General features: G+C 41.4%; 1 protein-coding gene across 4 annotated transcripts in view; it reads left to right on the top strand.

Annotated features, from left to right (window-relative positions):
• ASH1L (ASH1 like histone lysine methyltransferase) overlaps positions 1-22,301 on the top strand; it is a 111,845-nt gene that overhangs the window by 4,867 nt on the left and 84,677 nt on the right. For all 4 annotated transcript variants that reach the window (XR_004537235.1, XM_033924050.1, XM_033924049.1 and 1 more), the window contains exon 2: positions 9,341-9,850. Coding sequence is in view for 3 of the 4 variants with exons in the window: in XM_033924050.1 (XP_033779941.1) it covers positions 9,464-9,850 (387 nt within the window). In the remaining variant the exon portion in view is untranslated. The remainder of the gene's footprint in view (positions 1-9,340; positions 9,851-22,301) is intronic.

The following is a 22,301-nucleotide window of genomic DNA, read 5'->3' as shown; positions in this document are numbered from 1 at the left end:
TTCTTGAATCTTCAATGACAACCTCAACAGCTATTCATGATAATTCAAGACATTGTACTCAGGCTAGCTGCATGATGAGCAGCATTTGAACTGAGTAGGTTTAAATGGTCAATATTCTCAATGGAGAAGGATAAATAGTGGGTTTCCCCAGGGGTCTGTGCTGGGACTGCTGCTTTTTAACATATTTACCAATGAGATGGGAATAACTAGTGAAATATTGTTGGATGAAGTATTCTAAGTGGGGTCTGACCATTGCTCTCTATAAAGCGACATTATGACCCTCTCCGATCTCGTAATTCCCTTCTTTATCATGCCCAATATTCTATTTGCTTTCTTTGCCACTGCCGCACATTGTGCTGACGGTTTCAGGGTCCTATCTATCAGTACGCCCAGGTCCTTTTCTTGTTCGCTCTTACCCAGAGTGTGGACCAGTAAACTTGCTTTGTGCTTAATTTGCTTATATGCTCTCCAGTTAAAAGAAAATTTGGGTTTTTTTCTAGTTATGTCTGGATTGGCAGAGTAATTCTGTGGTAGAGCTGCTGGAGCTCTTTTTTTTTTGTTGTTCTTTATACTCTGCTTGGGAATAGTTTACAAGTGTAAATGTTGGATTACTGGCATATTGCACCCTATTTATCAGATAAATGTATCAGTGGATTGCATCCTGTTCATATAAATAATTACTGAACAGAAGTGGAATAGAAATATCAGTTATAAATGGGAAAATAGGAGAAATGTGGTTTGTGTTTATATTGTTGATTATAGGAATGTTCCTTGTGTATCAGTGTACCAATTCATAAATCAAACCATTGAGTTATTTTAAAATACTTTAGGTTTCTTGAGGAGATGAGTTGAAGTACAGGAAAAGCAAGTAATTGTATGGAAAGTTAATTGGATTTTTTTTCTCAAGCAAGGATCATTTTGCATTATTATAAATAAGTGAATTAGAAAAGCTAACGTCCACCTGATGCACATGAATGTAAGTCCTGCAGCATATGCTTTTTAGTGAAGCCTGATAAACTGATAGAACCACAGCAGCATAATAGTATCCTGATATCAACTATTATAATTTGTTGACAGCAACCAGAAAATACAACAGATGCTGTCATTCAGAATATTTTAAAATGTTGCTACTAAGAAAATAAGTGGTTAGTAGTTCAGTGCCAGAAAGCAACCAGTCAGATGGGTCAGTGTTTAAATAACTCAGCAGTTGTAAACAAATCCAGGTATATCTAACAAACTGAAGAAGTTGTATATGTAAAATAGAATCTACTGAATGTTTAATCAGCAGGATGCACTGATAAACCTCTAAAAAAAATTGATGCTTTACCTGGGGAGGGAGAAATAATTCATTTGCATTTGTATTACACCAGTAAGCAGCTATCCAGTTAAGTACCAGCCAGCTTTCCACCATAGGGGCCTGATTTGTACAACAGCTACCCACTTCTAAAGCTAAAGAAGCAATGAAGCTGGTGGGTAATGGCAAGTTAAGAACAGCCATAGTGGGTTCATCTAGCCCAGTCTCCTGTTTCTAATAATGGCTAGTCCAGGTCACAGACCTGGCAGAAACCCAAATAGGTAATAAGATGTTCAAAATTCAACTTTTGTAGCAAAACCTCAAGAAGTTACCTTTAATTGCTGAAACTAGCTGAAAAATTCTAAACTGTTTTTATGAAACTATTAAATAACCCCCTTATATTTCAATTATTCAAGGTTCCCATCAAAAACCTCACTTAATATGGAAGGTGAGCATATCATAACATACTAGGAAGTTAGATCATAGGATCTCTTATGATCTGTATATCATTCCAAGTCCACATCCTGTAGCATAGATCATAATCATTTATGCTCAAACCTCCTCCCCTTCCCTTAAATAAATTATCCACAAGTTATATTTAAATAATTATCTTATATAAATAGCAACAACTCCATAGGACAGACACTGCTGCATAGTCTATCTTAAAAAGGCTCAATGTCCTCAAAACAAAGGGAGCGGTCTCCCTTTAAAAAGAAGGTGGTAACGGCGGCCTGTTATAAGGAGCAGTTAATCTGGGGCAGACTCACATTCGCAACGCCAAAGTATTTGGAAGCTTAAAGCTGGATATTGAGAAATTGCTTATTGAATATGTAGGGCAGGGGTGTCAAACCCAAATCACATAAGGGGCCAAAATTTAAAACACAGGCTAAGTCGTGGGCCGGATTTTTTATTAAGATACTTATTCCCTCTTTTGCTGACGCACAGCATGGGCCCCAGCACTGGCGGCTGCTCCAACACTCACAGGACTTCTGCGAGCGTCTAATCAATCACCGTGGCCAAAATCCACGCTGTGCGCCAGCAAAGGAGGGGGTTAGTCTTAGTAGAAGTATAGGGATACAACCTCTCCAACCCCACGCCGGCTATAAAATAAATAAAAAAGTCTTTTCCGCTCTTTTAGGTCCTAGTTCACGCTTGCTGTCTAACTCCAGCTCTGGCAGGATACACATTTCAAATCTGACATATTGTAATCACAAAATAGAAAATAAAATTATTTTTCTACCTTTCTTTGTCTGGTCATTTTGCTTTTAGTCCTAGTTTCTCTTTCTGATTTTGTCTATCTTCTAATTCTCTTTCCAGTGTCTGCTGTCCATTTTTTTCTCCTCTTCTCTCGCTCCAGTCCCTGTTTCCAACATATTGATATTCCCCTTTCAACTTTTCTCCTTTTTTCTTTTCTGCCTCTGTCCACTCAAATCTCGCCCTCTTTCTCATCCTTCTCCTTTTAAAATTTTCAGCTACCTATCAATTTTCTATCTCCAGATCCAACATCTCTCCCTTTCTCTTCCCAACTGCCCCCCATTCTATCTCTCCCCCTGTCTGCCTGCCTCCCTCCTTCCCCCCAGGTCCACCATTTCTCTTCCCAACGGTCCTCCCTTCAAGTATCTTTTTCCCTCTTTCTCCACACTACCCCAGGTCCAACCTCTCTCCCTTCATCTCGCTCTCTTCACAACCCAGCATGCCTTTCCCTCCAGCGCCAGTCCCTCTCTCCTCACAGCCCGGAGTGTCTTTCCCTCTGGCGCCGGTCTGATGTCGCCACTAAGCCGAGGCATCTGCCGGCCTCAGCGATTTGGCAGTGTTGTACGTGACTCCCTCTCCTGCTTTTCACCTGCCGTGGTCTGTCTCCAATAACGCACAACTTCCTGTTTCCACCCGAGGGGACTGTGGCAGACGGAAGGCAGGAGGGGGAGCCACGGACAACACCGCCGAATCGCTGCCGAAGCCAATAGACTTTCTGGTGTGACGGCGATGCCGAACCGGCTCGGGAGGGAGGACATGCTGGGCTTTGAGAAAGGAAAGTTCGGGAGCATTGCTGCAGACCATATAAAAATGCCAGGTGGGCCGGATTTTCCCCACAGGCCTTGTGTTTGACACATGTAATATAGGGAAAGGCAGCGTTTTCAAATAATCCTCCGAGGAAAATCCATACTGGATTGAAACGCTGGGATGTCGAGTCGATATTTAAATAATTATCTTATATAAATGGCAACACTATTGCAACAACTCCATAGGACAGACACTGTTGCATAGTCTGCCTTAAAAAGACTCAATGTCCTCACAACAAAACATGCCAAAGAATCAATGAAGATTTGATAAAAAGACAACTCTTATCTTGGGTGGATCAAACCACCACCAACGCTGATGTATTCTGCAAAAACTCCCGACGCCTTCTTGTATATCTCTCATTATTTTAATTGATTTATTGTAAATTTTCTGAGAGCTTTGATGTATTATTTTTAAATATTGTTATCTACCTAATGTATCATTTTTGTAAATATTGAATCCGCCTAGAACCTGATTAGAGATTACAGTGGGCTATAAATGTTATATAGAATAGAATAGTGGTCAAGAAGCAGTAGTGGCCCAGAAGTCTCTGTGCTTTCGAGCATTATTTCTACCTCGCTATGGGAACTGAAGCTGGAAATTCTTCCAGCTCAATTATGAGTGGCACAGTTGCTCTGCCTGTGTGCTTTCCCTTGCATTTGGATATCACATGGACCACTGGGAGTCACCAGAAGGTTCCCTGCTAGTGGCTAAGACTATGACCAAGCTTTACCCGATGGCTCCAAATTTCTTGCAGCTGTTTGTTCAGCCGAGGTGAATTTGCTGGTGGTGTAGGTCACCAAACAAACCTCCTTGCCTAGTGAAGTAGGTGTGATGTTAAAGATACTCGGGACCATAAAGTGGACATGGTTCTCGAGGCATTTTGAATCTTTGGCCCTAAGAATTAAGGTGGAAGCTCTGGCTTTCTTTCTGGCACATGCTTGCTACACCCATCTGTCTTGAGTCCCGGCATCAGAGGTTGATGAAGATCTCCATATGCTCCAATCTGGGATGGATTATATAGTGGATGCTCTGTATGATATCAGAGTTATGAGCAAGGTGTCAGCCTATTCTATCTCTGCCCTGCGGATGCACTGGATCAGATAGTGGGCAGGAGATTCAGCCTGTAAAGCCACTCTAAGCAGGCTTCCCTTTCAGGGGCTGTTATTCCACACTCCGCCTCATCAGAAAGTTCTGACCATGGACATGTCAGTGTTTGCTTGGGGAGCTCATCTGGATGGGCTTTGTTCTCAGGGCCACTGGTCTCCCCGAGAACAGCTGTATCACATCAATCTTTTGGAACTCAGTGCAATTTACTACGCTCTCAAAGCTGGTCATGTCCTTCTAGTTCGTACAGGCAATCAAGTGGCAATGTATTATTTAAACAAGCAAGGCAGAACAGGTTCTCTCCTTCTTTGCCAGGAGGCCAAAAAAATTTGGAAATGGGTGATTGCTCGCAACATCTTTCTAAAAGCAATCTAGATTCAGGGAGAGCAGAATTCTCTGGCAGACAGACTCAACAGAATTCTTCAGCCTCACGAGTGGACGATCAACTCTACAGTTCTCCGTCCCATTTTCGCTCAGTGAAGGACTCCTCAAGTAGACCCATTTGTGTCCCCCTCACAACAACAAGTTGCCCGGTTCTGCTCCAAGCAGTACTCCTCATCAGCTTGAAGCGGATGTTTTTCTACTGGATTGGACAAACAAGTTTCTTTATGTGTTTCCTCCCATTCCTCTCATCCTCAAGACGCTTGTCAAGCTCAAACACGAGTTGGCCACCATGATTCTTATAGCTCCTCGGTGGCCCAGACAACCTTGGTTCTCTCTTCGACTTCAACTCAATATCAAGGAATCAATGCCGATCCAAATTTTTCCCTCTCTTCTCACGCAGAGTTGCGGATCTCTTCTGCATCCCAATCTTTACCCCTGACAGCTTGGTACCTCTTGGCCTGACCTCAGCTGATCTTCATCTTTCTCAGCCTGTCAGACTTATTTTAGAAGCTTCTAGAAAACCGTCTACGCAGCAGTGTTATCAGCAGAAATGGGCACGATTTTCCACCTGGTGTTCTCTTCATCAGCAGAATGCTGAATCTACATCCGTTTCTTCAGTTTTAGATTACCTTCTACACTTATCTAATTCTGGTCTCATGTCCACTTCGATTAGAGTGCATCTCAATGCTATCGATACTTTTCACCGGCCAGTTGACGGGAAAGCTTGCACTGCTCACCCTTTGATGTCTAGATTCATGAAAGGACTTTAACATGTCAAACCATCTCTTAAACCACCACCAGTGGTTTGGGATCTCAATGTAGTATCAAGTTTTAGTTTTAAGTTTTATTAGGATTTTATATACCGCCTATTAAGGTTATCTAAGCGGTTTTACAATCAGTACTCAAGAATTTTCCCTATCTTTCCCTGTGGGCTCACAATCTATCTAACGTATCTGGGGCTATGGAGGATTAAGTGACTTGCCCAGAGTCACAAGGAGCAACACGGGGTTTGAACACACAACCCCAGGGTTCTGAGGCTGTAGCTTCAACCACTGTGCCACACACTGCCTCGACTACAGAAGCCCCCTTTCGAACCAATGTCTACTTATCTGAAATATCTCACCTGGAAAGTGTTTTTTCTCATCTCTCTTACTTCAGCTCGAAGAGTCAGTGAACTCAAGCGTTGGTGGCAGACCCACCGTTCACAATGTTCCATCATGACAAGGTTGTGCTTTGCACTCATACAAAGTCCTTTCCTAAAGTCGTCATTGAATTTCATCTGAATCAATCGATTGTGCTTCCAGTATTTTTTCCCAAGCCTCACACTCATCCTGGAGAAATGGCTCTTCATACTCTGGACAACAAACGTGCCTTGGTTTATTACTTGCATAGAACTCAGCTGCATTGGACATCCCCTCAACTTTTTATCCTAACAAGTTGGGACGTCCTGTATCTAAACGCACAATTTCCACTTGATTGGTGGCTTGTATCTCATTCTGTTATGCTCAAACTGGGCTGCAACTTGGAAGTCGTGTCACAGCCCATAAAGTGCAAGCTATGGCAGCTTCAGTTGCGTTTCTCCGCTCTACCCCAATTGATGAGCTCTGTAAAGCTGCTACTTGGTCCTCAGTTCATACCTTCACATCACATTACTTATTCCAGATGGGATGGTCACTTCGGCTAAGCAGGATTGCAAAATTTATTTTCCTAATGGCCAACACTCCCTCCATCTCATTTGACTTAGGTAGGGAGTCCCACATGTGAGAATATGCTGCCTGCTTGTCCTAAGATAAGGCACAGTTACTTATCTTAACAGGTGTTATCCCAGGACAAGCAGGTAGCATATTCTCACATATGGGTGACGTCATCCATGGAGCCCCGGTACGGACAGCTGCTAAAATGTATGTGGACTTTAAGAACTTTAGAAAGTTCACGACTGCCCGCAGTGCACATGCGCGAGTGCCTTTCTGCCCAAAGTAGGCGTGCAGCTCCTCAGTTCTCAGTTTTCAGTTTTCCATGGAGCTATGAAGTCTTGTGTAAAACGGTCTCCGTTTGTTTTTTGCCGTCCCGCTTGCCCGTTTACTGTGTTTTTTCTTATTTGTATTTTGTCTGTGTATAGAATTTTTTTTAAGTCTTATTTTTGTATAGTTTTCCTTGTTCTTGGATCTCATTTGTGGACTAAATAGTTTGATTTTTCTTATTTTCTCTAATATGTTTCAACCTAGAATAGTCATTGTGACTTAGGGTGTTAATTTTCCAGTTCTGTTCCAAGTTTATTTTTTTACTTGTTTGTTATATTTAAAGTTTCGATAAAGTTAAAAAAAAGTTGTCTTTTCTTTCTTATTTTTCTCAAAGCCGTTTTTGATGGAGGGGCCTTTGCCTCCGCCTCAGCTTTCGGGGTTTGATTTGGCTGAGGCAGTACTCCGCACCCATCCGAAGTTCTTGCCCAAAGTTGTCACTAAGTTTCATCTCAATCAATCGATTGTGCTTCCAGTTTTTTCCCCAAAGCCTCATTCTCATCATGGAGAAACAGCTCTTCATATTTTGTACTTCAAACGAGCATTGGTCAACTATTTTCAATGGACAAAATCACAAAGATCTTCTCCACAACTTTTTGTTTCCTTTGATCCTAACAAGTCGGGGCATCCAGTTTCCAAGAGGATAATTTCCAACTTGGTTGGCTGCTTGCATCTTGTTTTATTATGCTCAGGCTGGGCTGCAACTGGAGGATCAATTCATGGGAGCTTCAGTGGCTTTCCTACATTCTGCTCCTATAAATGAAATATGCAAAGCTGCTACTTGGTCCTCGGTTCACACCTTCACTTCTCAATACTGTCTGGAATCCTATTCCAGACTGGATGGCCACTTCGGCTAAGCAGTATTAACAAAATTTATTTTCTTAATGGCCAACTCTCCCACCATTCCATTTTTAGTTAGCTTGGAGGTCACCCATGTGTGAGAATACGCTGCCTGCTTGTCCTGGGATAAAGCACAGTTACTTACTGTAACAGGTGTTATCCAGGGACAGCAGGCAGGTATTCTCACAGCCCACAACAGAAAATATCCTCACTCATCAGGGTTAAATCATCCAAAAAAGATTGCTTAAATAGATTTCTTCCAGATCCATATACACAGTCAACAGCCAATGGATTCTTATTTACTTATCCTTTATTGTTGTAAAATTTTTCACTTGCCCCAACAATTGAATGCCCGACGGGACCCATTTCGCCTAAACAGGCTTTTTCAAGGGTTCCAACAGGGAGCACTTAATTTTGGCGTCCTCTCGTTCACGGGTCAGGAAGGCACTCACCCAGGTGGTTCGCGAACGTTCTTAAGTTCTTAAAGTGGCAATACACTTTTAAAGCTGTTCATACAGGGGCTCCGTGGATGACGTTGCCCACATATGAGAATATCTGCCTGCTGTCCCCGGATAACACTTGTTACGGTAAGTAATTGTGCTTTATCTGTCATCATTTACTATGTTACTATGAATCCAGGGTTCCTCCTAGTTATACAGAGAGTGTGTCTTATCCAGTCTGTTTCTGTTTAGGTTGTTGCTGTTCTTGCTAGTTTTGAGGTGTTATGGTTCATATGTTGGGCTACATTTCTGTGAGAGGGAGAAATGTTCAATTATTCCTTTTGCTTTATTATAAGAAATACTGATTGCCCATGGAGCCTACTGTATTTGAAGGTAGAGTTCCTTCCGTTCTGTGCTCTCTTTCTCCACCTGCTGGTGGATGGTCACAACCTACAAGTCTCTGATGTAATTTGTCCATTCAGGCCTTTGGACAGGAGACTTAACAGTGGATGATCACATCAGTGGTATGTTTTTGTGTAGCTTAATTTTTATTTTCTGTTACAGTCTAATATTTTGCTTACATTTTTATTGATACATATAGCTTCTGTTTTGATTATTTGTACCATCTTTTTGTTTGCCTCATGATATATAGTCTTGTAATTGGTACCTGATCCTGTAATTCTCCTAGAAATGTCCAGCTAACCCTTTTGTAATCCGCCTGGAACTGCAAGGTTAAGGTGGAATAAAAGTCACTAATGTAACGTAATTTTTGTTATACAGTATATTTTTTGTATTGTGCATTGTTTTCTTATGTTTAGTGAATTTTATTGTAAATTATTTTAATAAATCACCTCTGACTAAAATAAACTAAACCAGGCTACAATACATCAACTAATAGCTATCCTCTGAGAGAAGGGATGTGACTAGCTCAAAATTGCCTTTGTTTACATCTTTGTGGCAGACCATCAAAAGAAAATTCTCAACTTTAAATACATTTTGTTGTGTTTTTATAACCTTTGAGAAATATTTTGTAGTTTTGTTTCACTAATGTTTCAAGATGAAATAAGAAAAACAATTTTGACATTGGAAGATGTTTGTTTTCCCTTTTGTTGGATTTGCTCTTTTTGAGTTAATTGAGTGTTGTGATTTTCTTGAAAACTGAAGGTTTTTGATTCTGATTTTCCTTTTCCCTCTTGCAGAGTGACAGTGATGCCATATCTGAACTGTGGACAGTAGCAAGTGTGATTTGTTTTCCTATGGTGCACAGCGCACTGTAAGTATTCCATAAGGTTGCCTTGGTTGAGAGGCATAGCGTACCTGTGATGGACCACAGAAATACTGCTATGTTAGGATCGGGCTTTAATTCAGAGGGGTTTTCTGGGAAGAGCCCATCTGCCATCAGCATCAATACAAGAGAAGTGGAGGTAGAGACTGGAGCCAAGGAAGAAGAGGATAAGAACAGAAATCCAGCCAAGGACAGCACTCTCACAGATGCACAGCAGCAGTTTTCAGTTACGGAAACAAACTTTTCGGAGGGAAATTTGAAACTTAAAATTGGACTTCAGGCTAAGAGAACTAAAAAACCCCCTAAGAATCTGGAGAACTATGTTTGCCGGCCTGCTGTAAAAACTACTATAAAGCACCCAAGGAAGGCACCAAAGTCTGGTAAGATGACAGAGGAGAAGAATCACTTTCGCGCTACAAAACGGGTAAGTCATTCTTATAAGACTTCATATTTTAAAAGGAAGCTAAATGGAGACCCCTATTGTTAAGCCATATGGTTGTATTTATTTAAGAGTTTGTAAATATATGGCATTTCTTGACATGGCAGTTTTCTACCAGCTGCTTTGGGCTTGCTGGAGTGTGATGCCATGAGCATTTATTGTTACCATGTGATTCTCTCTCCCCCCCACACATTTTAATCCAACAGTCCTTGGCAAAGGGTCATCCACTAGTACTCCTTCCAGAACCCAGCAATAACTGGTCTTTTCTTATCAGCAGCAGCAAATGAATCCAGAGATGAGTGGGTTGTAACCATCCACCAGCAGGCAGAGATGGAGAGCACCAAAATTGAGTTCTGCCATATATAGGATGGTAAGCTCACTGGTCAGCCAGTATTCTCTGTCTCCAGCAGATGGATGGTATCCCGAACTCCTAGTTTCATCTGCTCAACTCCTGTTTTAAATTACTAATTCATTTGAGCTTTGTGGGTTCCTACTCTGGTGGAAAGAGGTGCCTACCCACCCCTCCACCCTCCCTGTGACAGCTTCTCTCCCTTCTTATTAAAAAAAGAAAATCTGTTGGGGAGCAGCTTCTATTAGCAACTGGTTTCCTGGGAGGGCAATTTGAGCAGACAGTCTCTGTGCTTCTGCATTCTCTCGATGTGCTGCACTTCATAGCAGGTAAGGGCTCCAGCTTCCTAGAGTGAGTACAGGCAGTCCCTGAGTTACAGACGCCTGACTTAAGTATGACTCGTACTTAAGAACATGATTGTGGCTTCATTTGATTTCATTGAGCAGTATTTCCACTGGCATAGATTCCTCCTATAGCAGATTCAGGAATGATGCTTGGCCACATTAAGAACAGTCTGTGCTTGTGAATGTTGTAGAGGGAACAATGGTAGGGACAGTTGACCATTTTGTCAGCTGGGAGCCAGAGGTAAGCAGCAAGAATCTGAAAATCTACAAGTTCTGAATTACATACAAACCTGATTTAAGAACAGCTTTAAAAAGGTAACTCATTCTTAACCTGGGACTGCCTGTATAGCTGTTTGTGCTGGGTCTAATTTGGGCTCCGGGTGCCTGCCCAAGGGACTCCTCAACACTACAGTATTGTTCTCGCTGCTAGCAGCACCAGCTTGAGGACAGAGTTTCCCGCATAGGGGTGGGGTGGGGGGGCTGCCATGCTTATCCATGTTGCAGTATGCAGTGTCGTCTTTTGTGATATTCAAGGTACCTGCCTGCCTCCCCTTGCTTCTCCACGGGATGTGGTTGCCTTCATAATGATCTTCTACAGTCTCCCACCGGTTCTTTAATCCAGCCTCTGTCATTCCCTCTTCTTATTCTCCGTGGCCAGGAAGATTGACTCTGTTAACATCCCTGGACAACTAGGGAAGCAGAAGCCCTGACTCAGAAATCAGTTGGGTCTCTGTTTGTCAGTGTGTGGTATAGCCATTAAACTGGCTTTTTTTTTTTTAAGAGTTCTCAGTTGTAACAAATCAACTATTTTATTTTGATGTTAGTTCCTCTATCCAATTAATAATAATAATAATAATAACAGTTTATATACCGCAATACCATGAAGTTCTATGCGGTTTACAAAAGATTAGAGAAGGTACAGAATAATTGGACTTAAGAGTGAGAGAGTACGAGGGAGAAGAACAGGTCAGATGTCTAGGTATTAATATGGTATCTCTGCCATTAGTAGACCAGTGAACTGTTTATCATTATTTCATACTATGACTAATGGTGGAAATATAGATTAATACTGTGACTTGAAGCTTGAGGTCAGACCAGTATGGATAACAAGGAGCCTTTAGGTGGCGGAGAAGTTGAGGGTGTGATATAAAAGATTATTTTTAAAATTAATTTATCAGTAATGTAAAGAATGCATAATAGACTTGTCTGAACCCATTTGGAATGTCTGCCCCTGCCCCTGTATTCTTGATGTTACCTTCCTTACTTGGGACACAATTTGCTGTTAATCTCTCTATTTTTTGTGCACATTTCAGAATGGTCTGCTTCTTGTTGAACAGGACAGAATTTCAGTACCACTGAACTGTCTGTCCCTAGCAAGTCCTAGGTGGTTTTCATTTTAACCCATAAATTATTTGTAATTCATTAAGCAATCATTTAGTCAGGACTTGCTCACAATGTAAAGTAACATCTTCTTGCCCTGGGGATGTGTTTTGAGGAGCACATGCCTAGGAGGGAAATGGATAGTGACTATCCTGACTTTTCTGCAGGATTTCTTCTGATCCATCTCCTCCACCTCCTGGTTGAAGGTCGCCTCCTGAAAATCTGTCATTTACAAAAGTTATCAATCAAATGGGACAGAACCTCATGGACGCACTCAACTACAAAGAGTTGCCTAAGGATTGCATAAAGGTTCCTCTTCATAATCTTATGAAGGAAGTCTTATTAAAAAAACTAGGGTTCTCCACCATGTTCAAATGGCTCCATGAAAATTGAATACTCTACAAAATCCTATCTTGCCCAGGCTTTGACAGACCATAGTTTCAACACCAGTCCTGGGTCATAGAGTCTGCCTTAAAGTGAGGTAACAGTTCCAGAACTTACATAAGTACTCCACTAGGCAGAGAGGGCAAAACATTGGATACATTTGGTCGGAGAGTCCTTCAAGGCTCCTTGCTGGCTAAATATGATAGAATTATACCATATTTCATTAAATTACATTTGTTGCCAGTAAATGCAAGGATTTATTTTAAGCTTTGTATTATGATTTTTATATTCTATATGGCCAGGTGCCATATTATTTAGTGGAATTGGTTTTATTACTAGCAGGAAGACCAGGTCATATTGTAAGGAAGCAATTCTATCTTCAATTTCCCTCAACAAAGACAATTAGATCATTTGTTCAATGGATGGTATCCTTCTTTTTATCAGGCTCATTTAATTTGGAATAATCTCCATATTTTAATAAGATCAGTAGGTCAGTATACTGTGTTTAGAAAACTTTTAAATACATTTTTGTTGGAAATTTTTTTCTTAAAATTTATCATCTTCTGCTGTTAATATTCTTTTGAATATTTCTTATTGCATTATGTTTAACTGGGTTTGTTCCCAGTTAGAGAATGGTCTCTGCACCTCTCATACCTCCCTCTGTCCCCTGCCCCTCCCCCAACCCATAGCCAATGTTCTCTCCCCTCTCCTGACCCTTTAATCTCCCTACCCCATGATTCCCCCACCCATCCCCATGGGCATACTGAGGTACCTGGTGGTCCAGCTAGAGTCTTTGTGGCAGGAACGCAGCCCTCTCGCTCCTGCTTCCTTGTGGCCATGACCTCTCATGGCAGCTCGCAGTAGTATAGGAAATGTCGCAAGCAGCTGCAGGAAATCACGACAGCTATTTTAGAAGGCAGTCATGAGGAGGCAAGAGTGAGAGGGCCGTTTTCCTGCTACAAGACCCCTGCTGGACCACCATGTACCTTGGTAGGCCTGGGAGGGGATCATAATGTTGGGAGGGAGATTAAAGGGTTGGGGCCTGGAGAGCTGCAGTCACATGCATGAAGAGCTGCATGTAGCTCACGAGCCGCAGGTTGCTGACCCCTGGCCTAAACTAACTTTGCTGAAAAAGCAGAGTAGTGAACTAAAGAACTAAACAAGAAGGACAATGAAATAGCCTACTGAAGCTCAAGTTTACCTTTTCCCAAGTTTGAATGCCAGCAGGTAAAATATACCAAAGTGGAGTTTTTCTTCCCCTTAGCAGATCACCTTTGCAGCTAGCTGTCCTCTAAGTTTTTATTTATTAACATTTTCACATTTTAGCATAGTCTCCTTTTTTAATGTTAACTACTATTGTACCAGATTTCCTTTGTGTACTTAACGCCAGAAAATATATAAAATCTGATCATATTTTGATCATTGTTATCAAGTAGCCACAGCAGCAGTATCTCCTGTACTAAATCATGCTGTCCAGTAAGGGCTAGGTCTAGAATTGTTCCCTCTCTTTTTGGTTCCTGAACCAGTTGCTCCATGAAGCAGTCCTTGATTTCATCAAGGAATTTTACCTCCCTAGCATGCCCTGATGGTATATTTACCCATTCAGTATCAGGGTAATTGAAATCACCAATTATAATTATGTTACCCAGTTTAACCTCCCTAATTTCTAATAACATTTTTCATATGTCCGTTCTGGCCAGATGGACGGTAGTGCACTCCTATCAATATCCTTTCCCCCTTTACACATGGAATTTCTACCCATAGGGATTCCAAGCTGTGGTTATCTCTGGGGAAATTCTCCATGCCCCTCCTTCTTTGTTCTTCTGTTATAGTGGAGATTGATCGCTTTGGTACAAACTGAAGAAGATACTATACTTCACTGATGAAGGAGGAGCTGAAAGATGTGATTGACACCCTTCTACTGGCAGTTTGCAAACACAGATTGATCACCTGTGTGTATTAACAGAAAAAAGATTATCTAGGTAAGAACCTACTCTTTCATTCTGCTTTGTTGTGAGAAATACTGTTTGACCAAGGCATTACATCCTATGTGACAGAGCTCAATTTAAATTTCACTATGTCCAGCTGCCTCAAGACTCTGGATTCATCTGCTATGTCTAAAGGAAAGAAAATTATCATGTAAGACATAATTTTTTATTCCTGTGGGCAGGACATTAGAGAGGGAAGGCTTACTGGTGAGAGTGAAGCAATGTATGCTTAGCACTGCCATCTCTATAGGTAAGTTCAGTGGGGCGCCAGGGGGAGGGGAGGGAGAATGAGATTGTGTTAGTTATTAATGCAAGTTAAAATTTTAACATTAATTGCATTAAAAGCTTTACTATTTATGCATTTATCTTTTACAATGTCTTGAATTTTATTTCAAATTATATATACATTTAAAAATATTAAGCCATAAATTTGAAGGCATCCTCACAATTTAAACCCAGCTTTCTAGCTTATTTTGTTTCTAAAACATTGTCTTCAAAAGAAAACCACAATCACTATATGATAAAGTGCTTCCTTTCTACTCTCACTTTCTTCTTGTTGGTAATAAGTTACACTGCAGTTCATCAAAAGGACAGACACATTATGGGAAACTACTTCATCCTATGTACTACGTTTTCATTGTCTCCAGAGATGTCAAAATTTAGGACCAATATATCTTTTTCAATTTTTGTAAAATTGATAAACCAATAATAGCAGGTCTGTTCCTAGCACAACAGCATTGTACTAATCATCCAGATAGTTTCTATTACGTCTGTGGTTCATTCAGGATGAAAGCACAGTGTCGCCCAATTACCATAGATCTGAAGAAGGTATACAAATTGAACTTTGGCTGTCCACTGAGTGACCAGGATAAGTCTTGGGCTCCACATATCATCTGCACCAGTTCCAACGAACTTTGTGACTGACTGTATCGATGAAAGGCAGCGATGTTATTTGCAATTCCAATGATATGTAGGGAACCGCGAGACCATATTAAAGATTGCTATTTTTGCCTTGTGAACACAAGTGGATTCTCACCTAAAACTAAGAACAAAATTGTATATCCTACTCTGGATTCTGCTATTAGGCCTGTTCCTCATGATGACTCACTGCCTGTCCCTGTACCTCCACAAGATGGACTTGCTTCTGAGGAACATGATGAGGAATTTGATGATGATGCAGCAGCTGGTCACAATCCAGAATTATCTGATCCTGATTATGTGAATGATGAAGATTCAGAACCAGAGAACTTTACACAAGTTGAGCTCAATGATCTTATTCGTGATCTAAATCTTTCAAAAGAAAAAGCAGAACATCTTGCTTCAAGGCTTAAGCAAAAGCACTTGCTTGCAAAAGATGCTAATATAACTCATTACAGAAAAAGGAATCATAACTTAACAACATTCTTCACTGTAAATGGCTCATTATGCTTTTGTCTTGACATCAATGGACTCTTCAACAGTTTGTCACAAGTGCATTGTCCAGATGAATGGTGTCTCTTCATTGATTCTTCACAGAGAGGCTTGAAGGCAGTGTTACTGCACAACAGAAATTCCAAACCAAGTATACCAATTGCCCATTCTGCTCATATAAAGGAGTCTTATGAGATTATGAAGAATTTACTAGAAGCAATCAGTTATAAAACACACCAGTGGAACATCTGTCGTGATCTGAAGGTCATTGGCATGCTAATGGGAATGCAAGGAGGATTCACTAAATGCTTCTGTTTTACTGTGCTTGTGGGGTAGCAGATCTACAGCTAAACATGTCAAGCGTGTCTGGCAGCTGAGGGATACCTATAACTCAGGGACAAGCAGTGTGAATTTATGCCATTGGTGGATCCTCATAAAATATTTCTTTCACCTCTTCATATCAAGCTGGGGTTGATGAAGAACCTGGTAAAGGCCATGGGTAAAGCAAACTCGCCAGGTTTTCAATATCTTGTTAAGAAATTTCCAAAAATCAGCACTGCAAAACTGAAGGAAGGGATATTTATAGGCCCACAGATCGTCCATTATGCAGGATGAAGATTTTAAGCAATCACTCTCAGTAGCTGAGCTTGAAGCTTGGGAGGTATTCAAGTGGTTAGTATAAAACTTTCTGGAAACCATAAGTCTCCTTCATACAAGGAATCATTAAAAATACACTTTTTGCACTCACATCTTGACTTTTTTCCAAAAAATCTTGGTATGGTGAGGGATGAGCAAGGCGAACGTTTTCACCAGGACATTCAGTTAGTGGAGCGTTGCTACCAAGGTTTCTGGAATGAGAGTATAATGGCCAACTACTGCTGGATGTTGTGCCGTGACAATCCAGACACAGCTCACAAAAAGAAATCATACTCTAAGCATTTTTGAAGAAATATTGGTTGCTAAGTGACTCAGTCCAGCATAATTATGCTTTGCTGTGTACTTATTTGACTTTGGACTGAAGATACTGCAACATGTCTGTAAGTTGATGCTGCAATTCTTAAAACCCTATATGCTTAAACACTATAAACTAACATTAGTCATAACTTTAATTATGTGACTGAAAAAAAACCCTAATAACAGATCTGAAATCAGCGTGAAAAACTAATTTAGAAAAATGTGCTATGTTGTCAGATGATTCCCCCCCCAATTTTTTTGTTACTTTGTGTAATGGGTGAGTTCAATTACTTTACTTCCGAGAGAACTTAATCCACCGGAAAGAGTTGGAAATCACTTCAATATTATTATCATAAGCAACTCTCTACTACTGAAAGATGAAGTGATACCTTTCCTTACTAGAGGAAAGGTATCACTGTTTGCCGACGACGTCAAACTATGCAACATAGTAGACAAAAGCAATGTGCCTGACTTTATGACGCAGGACCTACGGCAGCTAGAACAGTGGTCATCAACTTGGCAGTTAGGCTTCAATGCTAAAAAATGTAAAGTAATGCACCTAGGCAAAAAAAATCCACACAGAACTTACACACTAAATGGTGAAACCTTGTCCAGGACCACGGTGGAACGTGATTTAGGAGTAATCATTAGCAATGATATGAAGGCTGCCAATCATGTGGAGAAAGCTTCGTCCAAGGCAAGACAAATGATGGGCTGCATCCGTAGGGGTTTTATCAGCAGAAAACCTGAAGTTATAATGCCACTGTACAGATCCATGGTGAGACCTCATCTCGAGTATTGTGTTCAATTCTGGAGACCACACTACCGGAAAGATGTGTTGAGAGTTGAGTCGGTTCAGCAAATGGCTACCAGGATGGTCTTGGGGCTCAGGAATCTCACGTATGAAGAAAGGTTAAAAAAACTGCAGATGTACTCACTGGAAGAGCGAAGAGAGAGGGGGGACATGATTGAGACCTTTAAATATATCACGGGGCGTATAGAGGTGAAAGATGATATCTTCAGTCTTACAGGGCCCACGGTAACCAGAGGGCACTCGCTGAAAATCAGGGGAGGGAAATTTCAAGGTGATGCTAGGAAGTACTTCTTCACCGAAAGGGTGGTCGATCATTGGAACGAGCTGCCTCAGCAGGTGATTGAGGCCAACAGCGTGTCAGATTTTAAGAGAAAATGGGATATTCATGTGGGATCTATAGGGGAGTAAGAATCAGGGAGTGGGTCATTGGTATGGGCAGACTCGATGGGCTATGGCCCTTTTCTGCCGTCAATTTCTATGTTCTATGTTTACCAGTAGCTTCCAGAAAATAGTTCACAAAGTGGAGAAAAAGACCTAAAAATTTACAGGGGAAAATACAAACGGCACACAGCCGTATCAGAATACACCCACTGTCATCACAGGTCATCAAAAACTTCCCTGTATCTTTTATATTCTAGGTCTACCAGTTTACTTATCAGTAGGAACAATTTATATGCTGTATTCCATTCAAACAGCCTGCCAACGAAAAAATCCAAGCATGCAGACATAGCTGTAAAGTCCCACAATAGGTAGCCAATGCAAGCTTTTCCACATTAAAGCATATTAGAAACAGTTCCAAATTCAATTCACTTATCTGAGCTTGCTAAATTATCTGGCAAACTCCTGAAGTTTTAATCCCCGTTTCGCTGGTGTGTCGTCAGGGAAGCAAACTTCTCAGCATATCCCACTGGCTGAGTTTGCTCCCCTGATGACACTCCAGCGAAACAGGGTCTCCCATTGGGATTAAAACTTCAGGAGTTTGCCAGCTTTGTGGCATTGAGCACTACAGGTGCCATTTTTCATACTATCCCAATCCCTGAAGCAGCCTTTTGGCGAAACGATATTTGGCCAATGTCGGATGGGGCAGGAAAAGAAGCTTGCATAGAGGCAGATATAAGATTGTGACACATAGCCTGCATAAGAACCACAGATAAGTTATTGTAGTTTTGTTCACATAATGTTGCATATCAGCATATAAGAACTGTTTAAAAGCAGTGTTTATACTTGGTTATGTGAACATTTGAGAAGCACTTTAAAATGCCAGCACTTTAAGAAGCATTCAGCAATGCACTTTAGAATGTAATTTTGACTGCAGCAAAGAATGCAGCTCTTTAAATTCAGCAGCTGTAACACAGGTGAACAGGAGGTTTTTTTGCCAGTGACACTAACCAAACCTCTTAAGTTAGAAGAGATTTTCCCCACAGAGTTCTGAGGCTTTTCCTCTTTAAACAATTGTTTCCGTGTTGCTTCTGTTTATTCTAATGCACCGATCCAGCGTATATTTTTAGTGATATAATTTCTAACTGGTACAGGCTTTTGCTTTTGATTATGAATCCCACTACCCTTCTCCTTTGAGAATACTGACCATTTAAACCTACTCTCTGTTTTCTGTCTTTCAAACAGTTCTTAATCCATAATAGGACATTACCTGCTATCTCATGAATTTATAATTTCCTCAGAAGTCTTTTATGAGATACTTTGTCAAATGCCTTTCGAAAATCCAAATACACAATATCAGCTGGTTCACCTTTATCCACATGTTTATTCACCCCTTCAAAGAAATGCAGTAGATTGTTGAAGCAAGATTTCCCTTGTCTAAATCCATGTTGGCTTTCTCATTAATCAATGCTTATGTATACGTTCTGTCATTTTGTTCTTTATAATAGTCTCTACCATTTTGCCCAGCACTGATGTTGGACTCACCGGTCTATAATGTCTCAGATCTCCTCTGGAACTCTTTCTAAAAATTGGTGTCACGTTGGCCACCCTCCAGTCTTCTGTTACAATGCTGGATTTTAAAGAAAAATTGCTAACAGCTCTGCAAGATATGCACTCTACTGGCAGTAAAGAACAGCCATAATCTAAGAGAAAACTGGACCACTTTTAATCACTAGGAATTTTTCTAGTTCATGCATGTAAAGGGAGCACTGGCAAAGAAAGAAAAAAAAAATTGATTACTGCAAAAGAAAATTAATGAAAGTACCTAGAACTTTGCAGGGACCAGATTTAAGATTTTGGAACCCAAATGATATGGAGTTTGGTGAACTGGGACAAGGTCCTAAAGCAAGTTGAAGTAGGTTTCTTTTGTGGCCCATATATTTTTTGGCATCCTAGGCAATTTCCATGTTGCTTATGCCTAAATCAAATCCCAACTCATGTAGGAATTCATCAGATAAGCTATTAGATAAACAGCATGCATAAAATGCTCTCTTGTTTATGGATTCCTACCCTTTAGCATTGTAACTGTATAATATACTTGTGGCTGTTTTCTTTTTACCTACGGGAACATGTGTTTCTCCTAAATACATGACACTGTGGAAACAATGCCAGCATCTTGGTTTTTTTTCTCAAAGGCTGAAGGCATTATGGCTGCTGCGCTCAGCTGTCTGTATTGTGTAAGCAAAGGAAAAAATACAGTGGAATGCAGCGCATAATTTGCATAATGGAACTGCTGCCATGGAGAAGCTGGGCTTGGTGCCAGCTGCTCTACCCGCAGAACACCTACAGCAAAGTAAGCTTTCCTGAGCAAACCAGCGATGAACACTCGGAGATGTTTCCAGTTTAGCACAGCAAGACATTTTCTTACTTTCACAGCAGTGGAGTTGCTGGCATTCCAAAACAGTTTCATTTTAATACAAAACAAATATATTCTACAAAAGTCAGTGGCAGAACATTAATCTCCTTTCCCTGTACAATCATTTATCATCCTCTTTGACCTTTTCTACAAAGAACAAGGGAGAGCAGCATAGGGTACACATAGCTGAACACAACGCAAATGGAAGCCTAATTACTTTTCAGTCCATCCAGTCAAAAGTGTTTCCATTTTTAACTGTCTGCAAAAGCCATTAAACAGTGATCAAGATCCTGATTTTCCATTCTACCTCTCACATGGGAACATCTACCTCATGAACAAAACCTGCTGTTAATATTTACTTTCAGCTCTCAGTATGCCAGTGGAGGTTCATCTTTATGGGACACAACAGTATAATATTTTCAAGCAGTCACGTTGGTACTAAGTAAAATATTAAAACTTTTTTTCTGGAGTCTGGCACAGTATGCCTACGTTCCGAGTCTAGGGACTCTTTTGACCTGACACATGTACCTCAACAGAGTCCTGCTATGGTTGCGGAGTGGGCCTTTTCACCAGATTTTATTTGGCTCCTCTGAACGGTATATCCTCAGATCCCCGCTCGTTTCACACAGCTGGCAGGTGCTTCGGGGCTTTTTCGGTCTGTGGCGAAGCTTTCTGTTCAGGAACTCTCTCGCCTGGCCGTGCCAGACCTCGATTGCAGTAGTTGCCATGCAGATTTTATGATTCTTATGTCTCCTGCCACTGTCTTTAATTTGCATCCGGCTGATGCCTTTGCCGAGACTGGTCTCCTCGGCCGCCCTGAGCATCCATATTTGGAGGTATTGATCCTTCTTCACATTTTAAGTGGGCTTCTGTCTTTCTCTTTATGGATGATGTTCATTTGGATTTTCCACCTTCCAGTTCTCTGGCTTCAGTCCTGGACCTTTCTCCTGTGCTTTTTCCATTCATTTCACAGTTCCATGGTCTGGTTTCAGAACAATGTGATCCCCGGAAAGCTCTTTCCAATCTGCTAAAACTTTGTCTACACTTTATCACCTGGATCCTGATTTTTGGCAGGTTTGAACAGCCTGAGGTAGATTCTGCCGTGGCGCAGGTTTTCCAGCGCGCAGCCCTCCCTGGTGATGGGGGGGGGGGGGTGAGGTTTCAGGACTCTCGGGATCGCAGGATGGATGTTATGTTATAAAATATTCTTGTCTGCATCCTCAGGTAGCCGAGTAGCAGTGGGCACTTCCTTTATGGTGCGTGCCTGTCATTTTGACCTGCGCAATATGTCCTCTATGGAGGTGCATGCCTGTCCTCTGCTGGTGCTGGTTGATGTGGCTGCGGTGCTGGGTGCCCTTTATGATTTCACTTGAGTTCTTAGTACGGCTTTTCAAGGGCCAGATTCTTTTTGGTATAGGTCTGAATGACCTCTACTCAGGTGTTGCCAAATGCCACCCTACGTCGCTCCCTGTGAACCAGTTTCTCTGGACATCGGGAGGGGATCGTAGTTCTCTTTGTTCTTCCCACAGGTGTCATCAGGGATACTCAAGTTTTTCTTCCCAGAGACATTCCCAGGGCTACGCCCACGGTTCCAATTTCAGGCATCAGGTTCCTGTGTAGTGGCTACGCCTCACAAAAAAAAAAAAAGGAAGAAGAAGAAAGCGCTCATGTTGCCCGGGGTTTGGCATGGCTTCCTCACTTGAAGGCTGTTTTCTCAGGAGTGGACTTGACTTTCATCGGACACTTGTTAGTCCTCCTTTGCCCGCCTCCAGTTTGATTTCTGGACTCCAGCAAATTGACCACAAGAGCCCAGGGTCTGCGATATTCTGCAACGCCTCTTAATCATTGGGATGATGGAACCTCTTCCAGACCACGAATGGGGGCTTAGGCGGATACTTCTTATACTTCCTCATGCCAGAAGGGCTTGGAGGATTGGAGACTCATTATGGATCTACAGTCTGTCACCCACTTCTTGCGAATTCCTTTTTTCCGAATGGACGACAGAGTACACTGTGATAG

Source organism: Geotrypetes seraphini, chromosome 16 (genome assembly GCF_902459505.1).
Source record: "Geotrypetes seraphini chromosome 16, aGeoSer1.1, whole genome shotgun sequence".
NCBI lineage: Eukaryota > Metazoa > Chordata > Amphibia > Gymnophiona > Dermophiidae > Geotrypetes > Geotrypetes seraphini.
The sequence above is the reverse complement of the archived record's forward strand: the minus strand, read 5'-3'. Positions and strand labels throughout refer to the sequence as shown.